This window comes from Candoia aspera, chromosome 8 (genome assembly GCF_035149785.1).
Source record: "Candoia aspera isolate rCanAsp1 chromosome 8, rCanAsp1.hap2, whole genome shotgun sequence".
Taxonomy (NCBI): domain Eukaryota; kingdom Metazoa; phylum Chordata; class Lepidosauria; order Squamata; family Boidae; genus Candoia; species Candoia aspera.
Genome location: NC_086160.1, coordinates 20,319,127 through 20,335,808, shown reverse-complemented (window position 1 = coordinate 20,335,808; position 16,682 = coordinate 20,319,127). Strand labels below are relative to the sequence as shown.

The 16,682-nt window shown below is 40.3% G+C and overlaps 1 protein-coding gene across 1 annotated transcript; it reads right to left on the bottom strand.

Annotated features, from left to right (window-relative positions):
* Positions 1 to 366: 366 nt before the first annotated feature.
* PDGFRL (platelet derived growth factor receptor like) lies at positions 367 to 16,209 on the bottom strand. The gene is made up of 6 exons (XM_063309658.1): positions 16,069 to 16,209; positions 14,546 to 14,840; positions 7,746 to 7,897; positions 5,476 to 5,769; positions 3,306 to 3,445; positions 367 to 1,273 (listed from the first exon to the last, which is right to left on the bottom strand). The coding sequence occupies exons 1-6, from the start codon at positions 16,121 to 16,123 to the stop codon at positions 1,085 to 1,087; spliced, it is 1,125 nt and encodes a 374-aa protein (XP_063165728.1). The 5' UTR covers positions 16,124 to 16,209; the 3' UTR covers positions 367 to 1,084.
* Positions 16,210 to 16,682: the final 473 nt, after the last annotated feature.

The following is a 16,682-nucleotide window of genomic DNA, read 5'->3' as shown; positions in this document are numbered from 1 at the left end:
TGATAAAGAATTCAAACAACAACTCTTACACTGCAGTGTTACATACTTATTTACAGCAAATAATAATTGCTTCTTAGGGACTCACAAAGTGGCACTATTTATCTTCTACAAAGAATAGAGCAAAATGATTATTTGATCCTAAGCGCATTCACATCTATGTGCATGATTAAATCCAACAGAGTTCTAATTTTTATAGAATTCATGTTGCTGCTGTACCTGATAGTCAGAAAAAGGTCTATAAAATGACCTATCTTCAAGGGAGGAACTGAAGAATTAAATGCTGTATCATCACACCATTCACCATAATTTCAGCAAGAACGTCTGAATCTCAATCTGAGACTCAGTCTGAGTCTTAATCGGTGTAACCTACATCATCTAGTCTATCCAACATGACATATTAAAATTCATATATGCTATGGCTTCAACATAAAATATAAAAGCAATTTTAAGTAAGAACAAATTCTGCTAGGGAGGGGTGGCGATGGATAGATATATTTACAAAGGAAATAAACTATTAAGAGACACGTTATTTATTGATAAACCTTACAGGTGTGTTACTCTTGCTTTTCCTGATGCAAAACAGGAGAAGGAAGATAACTAAAATATTGTATACTTAGCATTATCCTCTAAGAATTAATAACTCTCAAAGTTGGAGAAAAAGGTTTGAATATATATCATTTATACACACACACACGAAATTATTCTTAGTTCAGTGCTTTGTAGTGATATATTGTTGTGTAAACCTTTACAACAAACTCTGTAAAGTAGGTCAACATTTCCATAATGAAAATACGGCAAGAGCTATGCAAAGACTGATGCCGAATGGCGACATCTCTAAAACAATCCTGGGAGTTAAGAGTAGAAGCAAGTTCTGGACTATTAAGTTTCCTCAGTGCAGCTTAGTTTCAAAGTTCCTGCACTTCGTTGGTTGCCAGTCTCTTTCATACTGATATGCTTGGTTTTAATTCATATATGATAAAAAATGTAATATATTAAGATTTTGGTCCAACATATTTCTAGTTCCAGTTTTAAAGCTGGTCAGAAGCAGTCTTGTTTCATTTCTTGTCCTATCTGCCTGGAGAGCTCAGATCAGTTCAATGTGAGTAGCTACCGTAGTTTGTCCTTGAAGGTTCTGAGCAATACAAATGTAGTTTCCAGCATCAGTGGTTTCCAGGTCTCCAACAGTGATCATGCTCTCGGAGATCCTTGTAGTATGACCAGTTCCTCTATCAATCAGCCTCCAAGAGTCATGGATAACTACTGGCCTTTTATACTGAAAAAGGGAAAAAAACATACTACATAGTGTAGAATTTGCAAAAAACCAAAACAAAACCCAACCCCCATTTTAATTTTGCTAACTTTATTTTCTATTAATCTAAAGCACGCATAGGAATTTTAATCTGAATTACAACCAATAAAGGAGGCAGAGTAAGGCGGATGATTTGGCAAAGTCCTCATTTATTTAAAATAATTCACATTAGGCTTAATATTTGGAAGGAAAATATGACAAATTAAGACTGGCCTCCCTTGTATTCATGCCAGATATAGACTTATTAATTCAGAATTTCAGTATTTAAGTTATGCATATCTTGATTTTGCACCATTTACTGTAAATCTAATAAGGCCAACAGCAGGCTTTGTGTAGGGAGTAAGGAGTACATTGCAACAATCATTTTATAATTTCTTCTTTGCAAACTCCATGCATTCAGGCAGGAAGTCCGAAGGGGAGCTGTACTTCTTTGCTTGAACACAAGTACAAGTAGTCCTCGCTTAGCGACCACAATTGGTCACTTGCTGCAGAGTGGAGAGATTGCTTAAACAAGGGGGGGGGGGGAGAAAATAGAAAAAAGAACAAGCAATCTCTGTAGGCAATCTCTCCTGTGCCTGGCCCATTTTTTTTCTCCCCCTCCCAGCAGAGAGATTGGAGAGGAAGGGATTACAAGAGAGTAAGCAGGCATACAATAGGGAACACACTGGGCTGTTGGCGTAGCGCACTCTGGGCTGCTGGCACCACCACATTCCTTTCTATGTGTATTCCCCATTGTGTGCCTGCTTACTCTCTTGTAATCCCTTCCTGTCCAATCTCTCTGCTCTGCAGGGAGGGGGAGAAAAACCACAGGTCAGGCACAGGACAACACATACTGACTAATGGCAATCACATGACTGAGGGACGCTGCAAAGATCATAAATGTGGGTATTGGTTATAAAGTTATTTTTTTCAGCCCTGTCATAACTTTGAATGGTCACTGAACGAGGCAGCCAGTAACCAAGGTCTACCTGTACAGCTGTCTGCATGATCTGGGACATAATATAGCAGGCTATGTATGCAAGTGTACAGCTCCCTTTAGAGGAAGACTTAAGGTAGGCAAGGATGGGACTGTGCATGTAGCCTGTTCCTTTTTCCACACTGAGTCATTAGTGCGCCCCAGCAACAATACAACCCCTTATGCCATCACAGATGTCTTTAAGTGGCTACAATACCTCATATTCCTTTTTCATTGGATTCAGATACTTAAATTAGACTTCAGCTAAGCTTGCGTATCTCAAGATTCATTAAGGGATTTAGATCTGAAATTGATCACCACTGAAAAATCCCCATGCATTTCACAGAATGCCGCGACTGGAAACAACCTTCCACCCTTACCAAAGATCTCAAATCCTTACATGCAGATTTGGAGTGCAGTCCAGTTAGTTGTGTTAACATCACAAATTCAGTACTTATATATGAGTCAGTTCATTTTCACCAAAACTGCCTTACCACAGCATTACCTAAGCAATAACAACATGCAAAACATTTCATGCTACTAGCTGTTTTGCTGGCAAAGAAACTTCAGCACACATCATGATTTTTTTCTGTAAGAAAGTAATGATTGTTGGGGAGTTCAAAGATGATTTCTAGCAAGACTTCTTAGCTATAAAACACACATGAAAGACATTTGCATGATCTAATTTTGACTGCCAATTCTCCAGCACAGCTGCAATATCACTGCCTTTCCACGCGCTTTTCTGACGTTTTTTCCCTCTAGGCTTGTCCAAAACAGGGATAGCCAGTTTGCTTATCATCTTGTGCTAAATAATCTACCATATTTCTGGCCTGAGAGTAACGGACACATAGGTTAATATTTAACCTTATCTGTATCTGATAGAATAGTTGAAACCTCATCTAGCAATTGAGCATATTTCTGCAGCTAATAGCTTTGTCTCCACAATTGTCTAAAATCCATTTTGCAGCTAGTAGTACACATATAATGTTGTATTTTAGATTTCAAGAAATAAGCAAAGAAAGCAAAACCTACAGTACATACCTGTTGCCCTGGATATATCCAATTAAATTCCACTTCTACATCTGGCTGCCCCAAAACTGTGCACAAAACATTAACTTCACTGCCACCTTCTACTTTAGTGGCTGATGCTTTGATTGTACTTGAAGGAGGTCCATGAGGAACTGATTCAGAGCAAAAGATGAGGTAAAATGAAAAGAAGAAATGTGAGACTGCTTTGAAGGTGGCCCCACTATATTTCCATAGATCAAAAAATTAGGTTGCACAAGACAAGAATGGATCAACTGAAATGTATGTTTTCAATTATCACACTCCTTAAAAAGGTAAAGGTAAAGGTTTCCCTTGACATTAAGTCCAGTCATGTCTGACTCTAGGGGGCGGTGCTCATCTCTGTTTCAAAGATGAAGAGCTGGCGTTTGTCCGTAGACACTTCTGTGGTCATGTGGCCGGCATGACTAAGCGGAACGCCATTACCTGCCCACCGAAGTGGTACCTATTAATCTACTCACATTTGCATGTTTTCGAACTGCTAGGTTGGCAGGAGCTGGGACTAGCAACGGGAGCTCACCCTGTCACATGGATTCAAACCGCTGACCTTCCGATCAGGAAGCTCAGCAGCTCAGTGGTTTAACCCGCAGCACCACCACATCCCTATATCACACTCCTTACTATGTGCAAAAAATTATTAGGCTCTGAAAGAGTGGATGTGGTTTCACCAAACTAGTAAACACTTCTGGAGTTGTCTCACACTTGAATTGTTCAATATCCCATTTTAATAATCCTGCTTTTAGGACTGGTTATACAGGTAGTCCTCAAACATACAGGTAGTTCCAAGTTACAACAGCACTGAACGAGGGGTACTTATGACCGGTCCTCAGGGTTCTGGCCATCACAGCATCCCTGCAGTCACATGATCGTGATTTCTGACATTCCCTGCCAGCTTCCCACAAGCAAAGTCAATGGGGAAGCTGGCAGGAATTCAGAAGTTACAGTCACATGAGGTCCTCATTTAACAACCGTGGTCTTCACTTAACAACAGCAATGAGGACTGTTAGAACTGCCACCACTCAGCGACACAGTCATGTGACATTGCACTTTACAACTGTGTCACTTAGCAACAGCAATTCTGGTCCCAATTGCCATCATAAGCTGAGGACTACCTGTACTGGCCTATACTATGGTGACACTTAAACAGAACTGTGCACACAATCATTCTGTGACCAACACTTTTTTTATAGTCATTATTTACTCTGTCTCTCCCATATTCCATCATATCCCGTTTCCTCCCCTCCAGAACAACTCTATATATAGGTAACAGGACTATGCAAAGCATTCCCCAACACATGATTACTTCAAAGACTGTCCCAGCAGAAGTGTTGTTGTCCACATACAAAACAGAAGCCTACAGGGTAGGCAGACTTTGGAGTAGCCACGTAACTCTTCCAAAAGTGGCTTCCTTAAGAGTCAACAAGTGCTTCACTTGCATGAACATGCTCTGCAAAACACCTCCACTGAAAGCTTTGCTTGTATATAATGCTTCACCTTGTATATAATGCTCATTTCTCAAGACCACACCTATGGATCTGATGAGGTGAATTGTGAGCTACAAACACTTACGCAATAGCAAAGTTTAATTTTTAAGATGCCACAAGATTACTTGTTGTATGCATAAGAGTTCACTCAAGGAGCCTGATTTCTTAGCACTTTTTCGAGTAACAAATTTCATTAAAAGGCTTAAGTTTGTTAGTTGGAAAAGATGCTACCAGCCAATCCCTGATTTTTTTGCCATTAGATTAACACAGCTCTCCTCCCGCCATGTCTACAACAAGAGCTATTTTTAAGGTGAGTTAAATGTGAGAAAGTGCGTCATGCTTTGTAACAGACAGGTATTCCTCCCATGTAGTCCCCCTATCTCCTTCGTACCCTTGGAGTCTCAAAATCACACTGCTATTTTGTGGCAGATCTCCAAAACCTGGCATGTGTGATTTCCTGTGTTTTCCACAAGAAAATTAAAATAGGAACTCCCAGAAACTACCAAAATTGGTCTGCCCGTTTGCATGATATCATCCTATCTCTTCTTTGGGTCCTTGTGGCCCCATCAAGAAAAACAACACAAAGGGTGACTTCTTGCTGCTACAACCGATTAACTTCAAAAGAATTCTACTGCACACCAAGTCTCCTGGAATTACCTTACCTTCTACATAAAGCAATTGGTATTTAATAGAAATCTGAGGTGCTCCCCCTGATTCAGCTCTGCAGTAAACTATGCCTTTCTGATCTGAGGTTGGGTGTTGGTAGATGAACCCCTTCTTAGCATCATAGATAATGTTGGTTCCATCTACTTTGATCTCTTCTGCTGGAAACTCATGGTGCAGAGTTACTTTTGCTGATGGGTTGGTGACTCGGCAGGGAATCACAGCAGGTTTATCTGGGCTGAGGTAGACTACTTCAAAATAGCTGGGAGCAGGAACAAAGAACTCTTCTTTATCTGTATAAGGAAGCAACCCAAGGTGTGTGTGTGTGTGTATATACACACACATACATACCTACATATTATGCATAAGTATCATATACTTCATTATAGTGTTACGTTTGGGTCAAATTTCTCCCAGGAAAGAAAATAATTACTACAGTTCTGGATTTTATTAACAATAAACATATCTAATGATATTTAAAAAGAAACAATATGAGACAACAATATTTTGATGGAGATGTGTGTTTGTGTATCCATCCATCCATCCAAATATTGTTGAGGGCCCTGGAGTTCAGGATATTTTGTATATGTATATGTATATGTATATTCAATCCCCCAATTCCATAAAGACTCTGGGCAGCATTAAACATTAAAACTAGTAACAATTAAAAAACTAGAACAGATGGATGTACATCCAGAGAAAAACATTCAAACTAACATAGAAAATCCTATGAAGGAAACGCCATGCCGGCATATCAGCTCATGGAAATCGCCATTGTCCCCCACCAGAAGTCCCAAACAGTAGCATTTCTAATTTAGCTGCCAACCATGGGCAAAATGCCTATCACATCTCAGGGACAAAAATAAGTACATTACTTTTCAAATTCGAAGGTAGCATTCAGGCTTGGCCTGCTTGCAACGGCCTACCAGTCATGTATATATGACCTGTCTGGTGCTTATCAAATCCTGTTTTGCAATCTTAGACAAAGAGGAAGGTTTGTGCGTGTGTGTGCATGAGTTCGTGTGCACACAAGCATATACAAACCTACAATAGGTTTGTTGAGCTATACTTCACCTAGTGGGACATTAAAATCATAGTTATAGCCCCAGTGCACGTCCTTTATTACATATGGACTCATGCTCAGCAGAACTGCAGCTTTCCTATCAGATGATTTTAAAACAGCCTGATTTCAAAGGCCTCTTGCAAGGTGTTGAGTGAAAGCAAGTCTGGTTAGAAAAAGCAAACAATGAATGTTGAACATTTGCTGCTCATCCTGTTCAATGTATCTGCGAAATATTTAAGGAATGGAATTAATTTTAAGATTGGTTTAGATTACTTCCTAGAAGTTCTTCCAGTATTATAACAAGAAAGGGTTAACTGACTGAAGTTGGCCAAATCTTGTTTTGGAAATGTCAATGTGGTTGGACCAGCTCATGCCTGGCATGTGCTAATCAAATGTTTATCCACTTGGGTAGACGAGGTTCCTCTCTCCCTCCCTCTTCCCCTAAAACAATGTGGGCAGACTTTGGGTTTCTGGGGTCTACTTTTTGTTTTTTTCAACTAGATGCCCAAGGTCTGTCAACCACTGCCTGGCACAAAAACCAAAGCAGTAACAAAAAAATGGAACCAGAAATTGGTTCTCAGTATCAAAAAATGAAATTCACGTTCTTTCTGTCCAAAACCCCACTCCTGCTGACTCAACCTTTCTTTGTTTTGGCAGTATAATTTGTTAAAGGGAGGGAAGGGAATTTTCATGCTGTTATTGTTAATGGTTTATCATTAGAAATCAGAAAGCATGTGTTATATATTCTAAATTGGTAAATCCAGAGATTGCATTTTCATCACTTCTATGCTAATTCAATCTACCTAAGAGTAGCATTATTAAAGGCAAAACCGAAATACTTTGGCCACATCATGAGAAGACAGGACACCCTGGAGAAGATGCTGATGCTAGGGAGAGTGGAGGGCAAAAGGAAGAGGGGCCGACCAAGGGCAAGGTGGATGGATGATATTCTGGAGGTGACGGACTCGTCCCTGGGGGAGCTGGGGGTGTTGACGACCGACAGGAAGCTCTGGCGTGGGCTGGTCCATGAAGTCACGAAGAGTTGGAAGCGACTAAACGAATAAACAACAAAAGAGTAGCAAGCTGCAGTTATAGCTAAGGCAATCTGAGGATAGGCCAGAGCTCTAGAACTGGATAGAGGGATATTTGAGAGGGAAAAACAGAAATAATCTTGGTTTCTCTGGAAATCATTACCCAGTTTATTACCTGCAAAAAATATGTACGTGGAGCCTGTTTTTGACTCATCCTTCTTACAATTGTAGCCTTTGCATAGCAGCAGCCAGCAACTATATTCACCAGTATCTGCTGCAGTGGCATTTTCCAGGATCAGCTGACTGTACCTCTCATGTTGTTTGATGCTAGCAAAAACAGAGACAAACGAGAAATTTAGCTTTCTGTGCTGATCTTATGTTCCTTTATTGCCTTATTTTATTATTTTGAATTTCTCTCGGCAACTTTAATCCACTTCAGTTAATGAGATCCCACATCAAAAGGTGGAACAAAAATTGGCAGGGAAGCATTTGTCAACGTTAGCGTTTTCAGTGTTTTCTTTGAGTACAAAAAAGCGACATCTATCTTCCTTATCCTTCATGAAATATTTTCACAAAGCTTTCAGTATAAATGGGAATGATATATTTCCACACTTGTTTGCATAACTTGTGAAATTTCAGTCAAAGTTTCAGAAAATGGAGACATTTACTCCAAACATTCCATATCTTTCTCCATCATATCACAATACTTTGCAGTAATTTTCAGAATGACTAGCACATGAGGTTTGACTGCTTACAATGCATATGATTCTATTAACTTTTATTTTAATAAAGTAGTAATTCTTGTAACTGTAAGTATACATGGTGTTTATTTCAATTAAATAACACAGAGTCACAAGCTTAATCTAAGAAAATGTAAAGTAAGAGCACTACACATATACCAAATTAACCATCATTGATTTTATATAGTATTGATGTATGGGGAGAAAAATAGCCTGCAACTATCGGAATGACTGAGTGGGCACGGGCTATCAGACAACTTAGCGTTTGTACATTCAAGTAAGAAACAATAGGTGATATCAAGCAGTCAGTAAAAAGAACATTTTTCTAAGTGCCTCCTCACAACTTCTTGAAAATTGGAAAAAATTCTGCAAAGAAGGCAAAAAGACAGATATAAAACTATGGAACAAGCTAAGTAGTAAATGATTTAATGGAAGCCAATTAGTACACGTTTGCAGGACAAATGGATGATATTCACTACCAAATATCTACATTATGGAAATGCAAAATTGTGCCTGAGGAATTTTGATTGTGTATATGAGCAGAATATTTTAAATATGGCTAGAGCACCCTTTAGATGAGACAAGGTCAGCACTGAGTTTACTACAGTATCTGAGCCTACAGATAAGCCATATTGCAATCCTTATTAATTTTCTGATAAAGAATCTAATTTTTTAGCATGCATTTGGGCTCTTGTTATTCTTTTACAAACTATATATTGAAAAAGGGCACATTAGACATTAAACCCACATTCTGCCATCTGATGCTCTCCAGATGTGTTGAGACCAGCATTCTCATAATTTTCAGAAGAGAAGATGTAAATACATCTAGAGGGCAACATTAGCCTGAGTAGGCCTGCTTTAAGCTTAAAGTGTTTGCTTGTCTGATTACAATCTCCTTTTAATCTATTTTGGTGAAGGGATGAGATACATTGGGCAGGTATGTGAAATAAAAAGATAGGTGTCTTCCAGGGTAGCAGCACCTTGTTCTGCAGAAGAGAGAGACATTGATAGCTCAACATGTATCTACATTTTTGTTTATTCTTGAGCTTCAATTACAAAGTATTTGTACTAAGATAGTGATGAAGTTGAAGAATTTGTGGCTTTCCAGATACTGATGGATTTCAGTTTCTATCAGCTCCATGTTAGCAAAGCCAATAAAAATTGTACTTCAGCATCTTTTTCAGAGCCCCCTTCTAAAAATGAGGAATGCAAGAAATCCAGTTTTGTTGCACCACTTGATCCTCCTGTTCTCCTGACAAGTCCCAATCCCTTTTTGTCTGGTATATGCAACTGATGCTATTTGCCATGAGACCTTTGGATAAATATAAAATCAGTGTCTACTAAGACGAAAACTTTTGAGGAATTGAGAAAGCTACAGGCATTGCCCAGAACAATGCAACATTACCAGGCACATTCCAGAAATTAATCAAAATGAACTCCTATTAAATCAATAGGACTTACACAAGACAAACTTAATGGAATTCCATTCCTTTCAATTACATGTAGTCATGACTAATGTTTGCTGGATTGTGTCTTTAGTATTTAAAGCCCACCACTGAATGATGACATCCATCCTAAAGTCACCCTACACAATTGGAAAAGAATGATACATTTTAGAAGTTTGTTGGTAGGCAGACATGACATGTAAAACCTGTATCCACCATGACTAAGAAAAACACTTTCCTTCTAGTTTGAGTAATTTGATCCAATCTTGGGAAAGATCATCCTGATCCTGATTTATGATTATATGCAATCAAGTCAGTGTTGACTCTTAGCGACCGCAAAGATAAGTTTTCTCTCTAACTTGGTCCTTCAAGCTGTTTGTACAGGGTACTAATCCACTTTGCTGCTGGTCATCTTCTTTCTTCTTCTACCTTTCCCAGCACTGGAGCATTCTCTACAGAGCTAGGTATTTGTGTCTGGAGTAGGATAATTTGAACCCGGTCATTTGTGCCTCAAGTGAGAACTGTGGATTGATTTGTTTGATGACCCATTTGTTTGTTTTCTCGTCTGTCCACTGTATTCCATTGTTACCATTCCCCGGAACAAAAATGCAACTATCACCAACCTATGAATTCCTGTTTTCATATATACTTACAACAGTGAGAAAATTCATACCTTCTGACATACGTTCAAGCCTTTTCATTCATATTTGAACCTACCTTCACTTTCCTGCTTGCATGCATCAACTCTATCCCCTAGGATCAGGTCACTTCACCCAGATCATCTAAATTTTCCACATTTCTTAGTTTCATAAACACACAGCTTATCTGTAACTCTTTCTTTCATTTCACTTGTCACTTCATAATCTTTACTTTCCAAGTTGCAATCTTCCAAATGTCATGGTCATCACCAGATGGGCTCATGTGGATCTCTACCACTCACCATGTCTTTGGTCAGTTGAGGCTTTCACATAAGGCTTTTTTTAATAAGATAGGGGAAGCATAAACTAGGATATTAGCCTTACTTGTACCTTGCCACATGTAGTATTTCCTCCTAATGAAAAGAACAGTACTGGTCAGTTTGGACACATTTTAGCCAGTATGCACTCCAAAGCCCAGCTATACTTCAAGCATGTCCATGCTATCTTATTGCAGGATCTCCAATCTAAAGACAACCTTAATTTTTTGAAATATGTAGCTTGCTTTTTGAGTAGGGAGTTTGGGCATTTGAATGAAATACATGTCCAGAAACAGATATGAATAGGGAAGCCCAATATTTTTCTATGAACCTTCTATAACTGGGGGTCTTTGAGAATAACTAGCCAGGGTGGCCCTTCACTGGAAGTTCAGGAAATTCCAACACCAAGTAGGCATCAAGTTGGGAAAGCTGCATTAAGTTCATTTCCTCTCATTAAAGGCAGATCTGATTAGTATTACAGGTGAAATCTGCCATCTAGTGACCCATTATGCTATAGCTCAGTTAACAGCAAAATAAACTCTAAATCCTTTTGGATAATGTAATTTCCAATCAGAAATAGTATCCATGCTCTAGAGAACAGATTTCCTGATGTTTTGCCAGCAACTGTGGCTGGCATCTTCAGAGGCAAGATGGTCTGCTAGGCATTATGATGCCGAAGATGCCAGCCACAGTTGCCAGTGAAACTTCAGGAAATTGTTGTCTAGACTATGGTCATTAAACCCTGAAGCTTAACACTGCCAAATAGATACTGGCCATGAAAGCCCACACCAGCATTTTTTTTTAATCTGTTCAATTGTGTCTGACTCTCAGAGACTGCCTGGACAAGTCCCTGCAGTTTTCTTGGCAAGGTTTTTCAGAAGTGATTTGCCGTTGCCTGGTTCCTAGGGCTGAGAGAGAATGACTGGTCCAAGGTCACCCAGCTGGCTTTGTGCCCAAAGCAGGACTAGAACTCATGGTCTCCCAGTTTCTAGCCTGATGCCTTAATCACTACACCAAACAGGCTCATTTCCTCCTAATTTAATTTAATTTAATTTATCAAGTTGCCAAGTTTAAGAAACACTGATTTCTAGTCTTGTTGGGTTCATCCTCAGTGCCATTGTTGGTTTTTTAATTTGCTAATATTGTTTCTTATTGTTTTAATGTATTGTTAACCTCCCAGAGTTGCATTTGTGAGATGGGAGGCCATATACATTAAATAAATATATAAACAAACAATCCAAGAGCTTTACAAAAAGATCCTGGATCTCACTATTCTGTCTTTATTTTATAAAAAATACTAAATTTAATCACATATGATGTTTGATTGTACAATTATTTTTCAAAGGGTTTCATCTACTCAATTAGTAACTAAAATATTGGTTATTTTCTCAGACCATATTATCACATTAGATAATGAGGTATATGAATATGGAAAACATATCATTCCAAGAACAGAATAATCCAAAGAACTCCAGAAGGTCCATTCTTCCTCCAGACCATGATGATCTGGATGTTTGGGGAATGGGCCTGCCAGTTTCTGGAACATAAATGAACTGGAAGCAGCTCAATCAACATGGTGCAGCTCCATTTCTTCAAGAATGCTGGTTCAGAGATTTTGTTCCCCATAGCAATACTGGAGGTCCAGAATGTCCCCTTTGGAGAGAATCCATTCTTGCCTGACATCCCTGCCCACAATTTTTTTCACTATTTCTTCTGTAACACCATATGTTTAATACCCCTCATTAATAGAGTTAATTTCACTTTGAGGTAGATGTTAGAAATAAAGTAGCTAAGTTTTTATTGGCTGCTATATCAATCAGAACGAAAATACCAGTTCCACGCTGTTGGTATTTTTACTCCCTAGTTTTATCTCTCTCTCTTTTTTCTTTTTAGACTTTTATTTTATTTCATCTTTACTTGTGTTATATTTGTACCTTTGTTGTATTTCCCTTTAATTGTCTTTTTTGACTTGCTGATCACTGACCCTATTTACTACTAAATAAAAGGAAAAAAAAAACTTCTGGATAACCCAATCACCCCAAAACAGCAGATCTGCTTCTTCCATAGAAGCAACAGAATATTCTTGAGTTCCTCAGAATGTTTCATTCCTTTTGCACTTATCACAGGACTTGTGAAACATTTTGAAAAAAACATTGCTCATCTTTGCCCAGAGCTTGACACTTTTTCTTCAAAGTCTAGTAAGAGGATTAGAAGCATGTCCTGCCTAATGGCTACCAAAAAAAGGACAGATAGAAATAGGCCAGCCTGCCCAAAAACAGGGGTGGGGTAGGGTTTGATGGTGAAATATAGTAAGTATGTAAGTAAATAAATAGAGAGGAGAAGCAGTTGGCTATGCAAGGTGGAAAGAATCGCAAAATGCAAGCGTGTGTGAACAGTGCTCTTTAAAACAGACACACACACACACACACACACACACACACAGCTTGTTCTTGAATAATCACAGCAGTTGTACCTGTCTCCATCATGGCTTCCTAGCTTTCTTCAAAAATAATACTTGTTAAAAGTCCTTAGATTTCTTAGGAACTTTTCAAAGTGCGTCCAACTCTACCAGTCAGCTGAAGCCTGACACCATTCTACAAATCTGAGCCAACAAGGTAGGAAGTATGTTCCCACCCATCTAAGGAACTAAGGAATAGGGGCCTGGAAATGTCCTTTTTCTGTTGCTGATCCCTGAGATAAGGATGGCTCTCTCCCTGTTCATATTCAGAAGAGAACTTCAAATTATACGCTTCTGCCAATCATTTGGATCTTAACATATGGGGATTGTTATTATTTTCTGCTGGCTGGGTTTATTTAATTCTTCAGTTACAATCCTGCGATTTGCATTAACTGTGGTAAAGAACTGCCGTTGGTGTGGTGCAGAAGCAATGTCAAATAAATAAAAATAATGCATTCAGTGAGGGACATCATTAATTCTTTAGTCACAGAGTTAAAGCCCTTATTTAAATTTTCCCCATAGTTCTAGCTCACTGCTTTAAAAAGTGAAATGTTATCCCAGCACAGACCTCCTCTATAAAGCACTCGTGCAAAGGACATTTCCAGTTCAAATAAGAGCATCTGGCTTCACATCCTAGAACAAAAGTTCAAAAAGTGAGGCTCCGTGGCCACATGCTGCCTGCCAGCATCCATCCAGATTGGGTGGAGCCAAAAACTGGATACCTTTTCTTCCTGTTTGGAGGGCTTGCAGGGCTCCAAGGGGCAAAATGGGTGCCTCAACTTTGCAGATACTTTCAAGAGCACATTGGATTCCTGAAAACCTCCTTCCCCAGATGGGATTGAGCCTTCAAAATACTAAACAGAGCCTGGTATTGCCCCTGGACTGAGAAATTGTCTTTTCCTGTCCTAGAACATAAGGTGGTTTTTTTTCTGCCCACGGCTGCTACGTAATATTGAAATTTGTGATGCACCTCAGGGCTTGTGATGCAATCAGGCCCACTAGGAAAGAAACCTTACGTTTCTAACTTTCGTCTAAGATTGCTGGAAACGAGAGGTAGCCAAAAGGATGGGACAAACTGCAATCCCCTTCAGCCAGAATGTTGCTTTAGGTGAAGGGCTTTCCCAACCTAATGTCTTCCAGATGTGTTGGATTATGGTTACCTTAATCCCTGGCTATCATGGCCACCTGAAGAGGGATGCATCTAACTAGAGGTGGGTGAAGCTGTCCTAAGCCAAGCAAATCTTCTTTAGCTTTCATTTTCTATCTATCCCATGTGTTATACCCAAGCAAGACCATCCACATTGACCTAGAACGTTCAGAAAGAATTTCAGGGAAGCATCAGGGCCATTTCATCCACTTTCATCCGGCAAGCCTTACCTAAGCCGGGCGTCTTTAAAGGTGTCAATATAAGGAGGGTAGCTCCATCCAATCCTATTCCCTTTACACCGCAGCTCTACACTTTGACCTGCTGAAAGGCTTAAAGTAGCCGTGGGCTTCTGGAAGTGGCCCTTCTCCATCACTCGTGTCATTATGGAGCTGGCCTTTGGGGAAGAGTCAGTGGAGTTTCTTTCTTTTAATTTGGGAGTTCTGGCTTTTACTTTTTTGTTAGTGGGCTTAATCCGGTTCTCTCCAGGTTCCTTTGGACGTTTGCCCTTTGCAGGTTGACCAATAGCTATTACGAAGAAGAGAGAGACAGAGGGAATGAAGAAAGAAGACGCAGTGCAACATCAGTAGGAACATTTCTGCTATTATATTTTTCTTTTGGGTACAATTCCTCTCCCTCCATAAATAATCAGAATACCTATATCTGATTTAAAGTTTGTATCCAATCTGGTTTTATATAAGCCAATGTGGCATGCGGCTTATTGTTAAAAACAATTAAGTCTGCCACCTCAGCTAGGACAGTCCCAGGACATCCCAATTTTAAAGCTGCATTGATTTCAGTTGAACTCATCCATATGTGCAATTACCCCTAAGGGGTAAATGGAAAAAATAACAACACAAAAGTGTTTCCCCCCTCCCCTTTGAATATAAAATTATAGCAAAAACCATTAAGATTATAGATATTTGGTTTAGAATTCTATACAGCTAAACTTGCTTTGTGCATGTAAAACCTGAATAATCAGAATAATTTTACTTTGGCAGGAACCACCTATCAATTCCCAAGATCTCAAGAGATCTCCAACATTTCCCACAGATCTCCTGCTATTTAACTCTTAGAGCCTGTTTTTCATGCCTCAATTTCCTTCCATCACTTCTTCCTTCTGTGTTGTACCTGGGAGAGGAGCTCTCTGGTTTGGTTTAATTTGGGGGGGGGGGCTTTCCAGCTGGAGAGAGGGCTATGAAACCCTATAAAACCACCCTGCATGCTGCCATCCCTGAAGGCTAAGATACCCTTCCTCCCAATACATGTTCCCATTATTGAAATATTTTTTAAAAAATAAAAATAAAGTTTTCAAACCAATAAAACAAAATAAGATTTTGAAGGGAGAGGTGCCACGCTGTACAATCTGGTTTTAACTAAATGAAAATGAAAAGTTTCCAAGTTCTTAAAATTCTTTAACGGGGCGTGGGTTGCAGTCATCCGACTCCATGACTTATAGGCACACTTGTGCACGGAGCAACTCCAGAAGAGTTTGGTGTCACCGTCAAGCTCCGTTTCAAGAGGGCGGGCGGGGGTCATCGGCCAGGTCAGCGACGGCCGCCCTTTGCTCTCTTTGCACGGTAGGAATCACCCGCCTCCCGCCAATTTTATTCTCGAGCGTGGGGAAAGGCTGGGGGGGGGGTCTAGAGGTTTTTTCAAACGATGCTGCAAGCGGGAAAGCGCAGACCGGGGCTGCGGAGCGGAGGAGGAGAGGGAGGCGAGTCCAGCCCGCCAGCCGAGACGCCGCTGGACTTACCACTCTGAAGCGTTTGCTGCAGGAGCAGAAGGCTGAGCAACAGCCACGGTTTCATGGCGGGAGGGGGGAGGAAGCCGTCCCCGAGGCCTCTTCGCCACCTTCTGGCACGAGGGTTGCAACGGGAACTCGCGCCTGATTCGGGACGGGGCTGCGCCGGGGAGGGAGGGGAGGGGCGGCGGGGAGGAGCAGCCCTTTCCTTTCCCGCCCCCAACCCCCAACCCCCTCCCCTCCCCTCCGGAGCTGTCTGACTGTCAGGAAGGGCTCTCAGTGTGGGTCAAGCTCCTTCCAACCCAGCAATAAGACTCGGAGCGCCATTTAAAGGGGGCGCGAGCGCCGAGGGAGGGAGAGAAGGTGGAAGGAAGGGAAGGAGGAAGACCGCGGAGAGCTGTAGGACACTGCCTTCAGTCCTTCCAACTCCTGAACATTTTTTTTTTTAAAAATTCAGCTGGCGAGCCAGATGGATGGATGCCATACTTGCAGTAATACTTTACCAAACTATATGGTTCAATAAGTCTTTTTACCTTTTTAATCCGTTCAGTCGTGTCCAATTCACGGAAACTGCCAGGACAAGTCCCTGCAGTTTTCTTGGCAAGTTTTTTCAGAAGTGGTTTGCC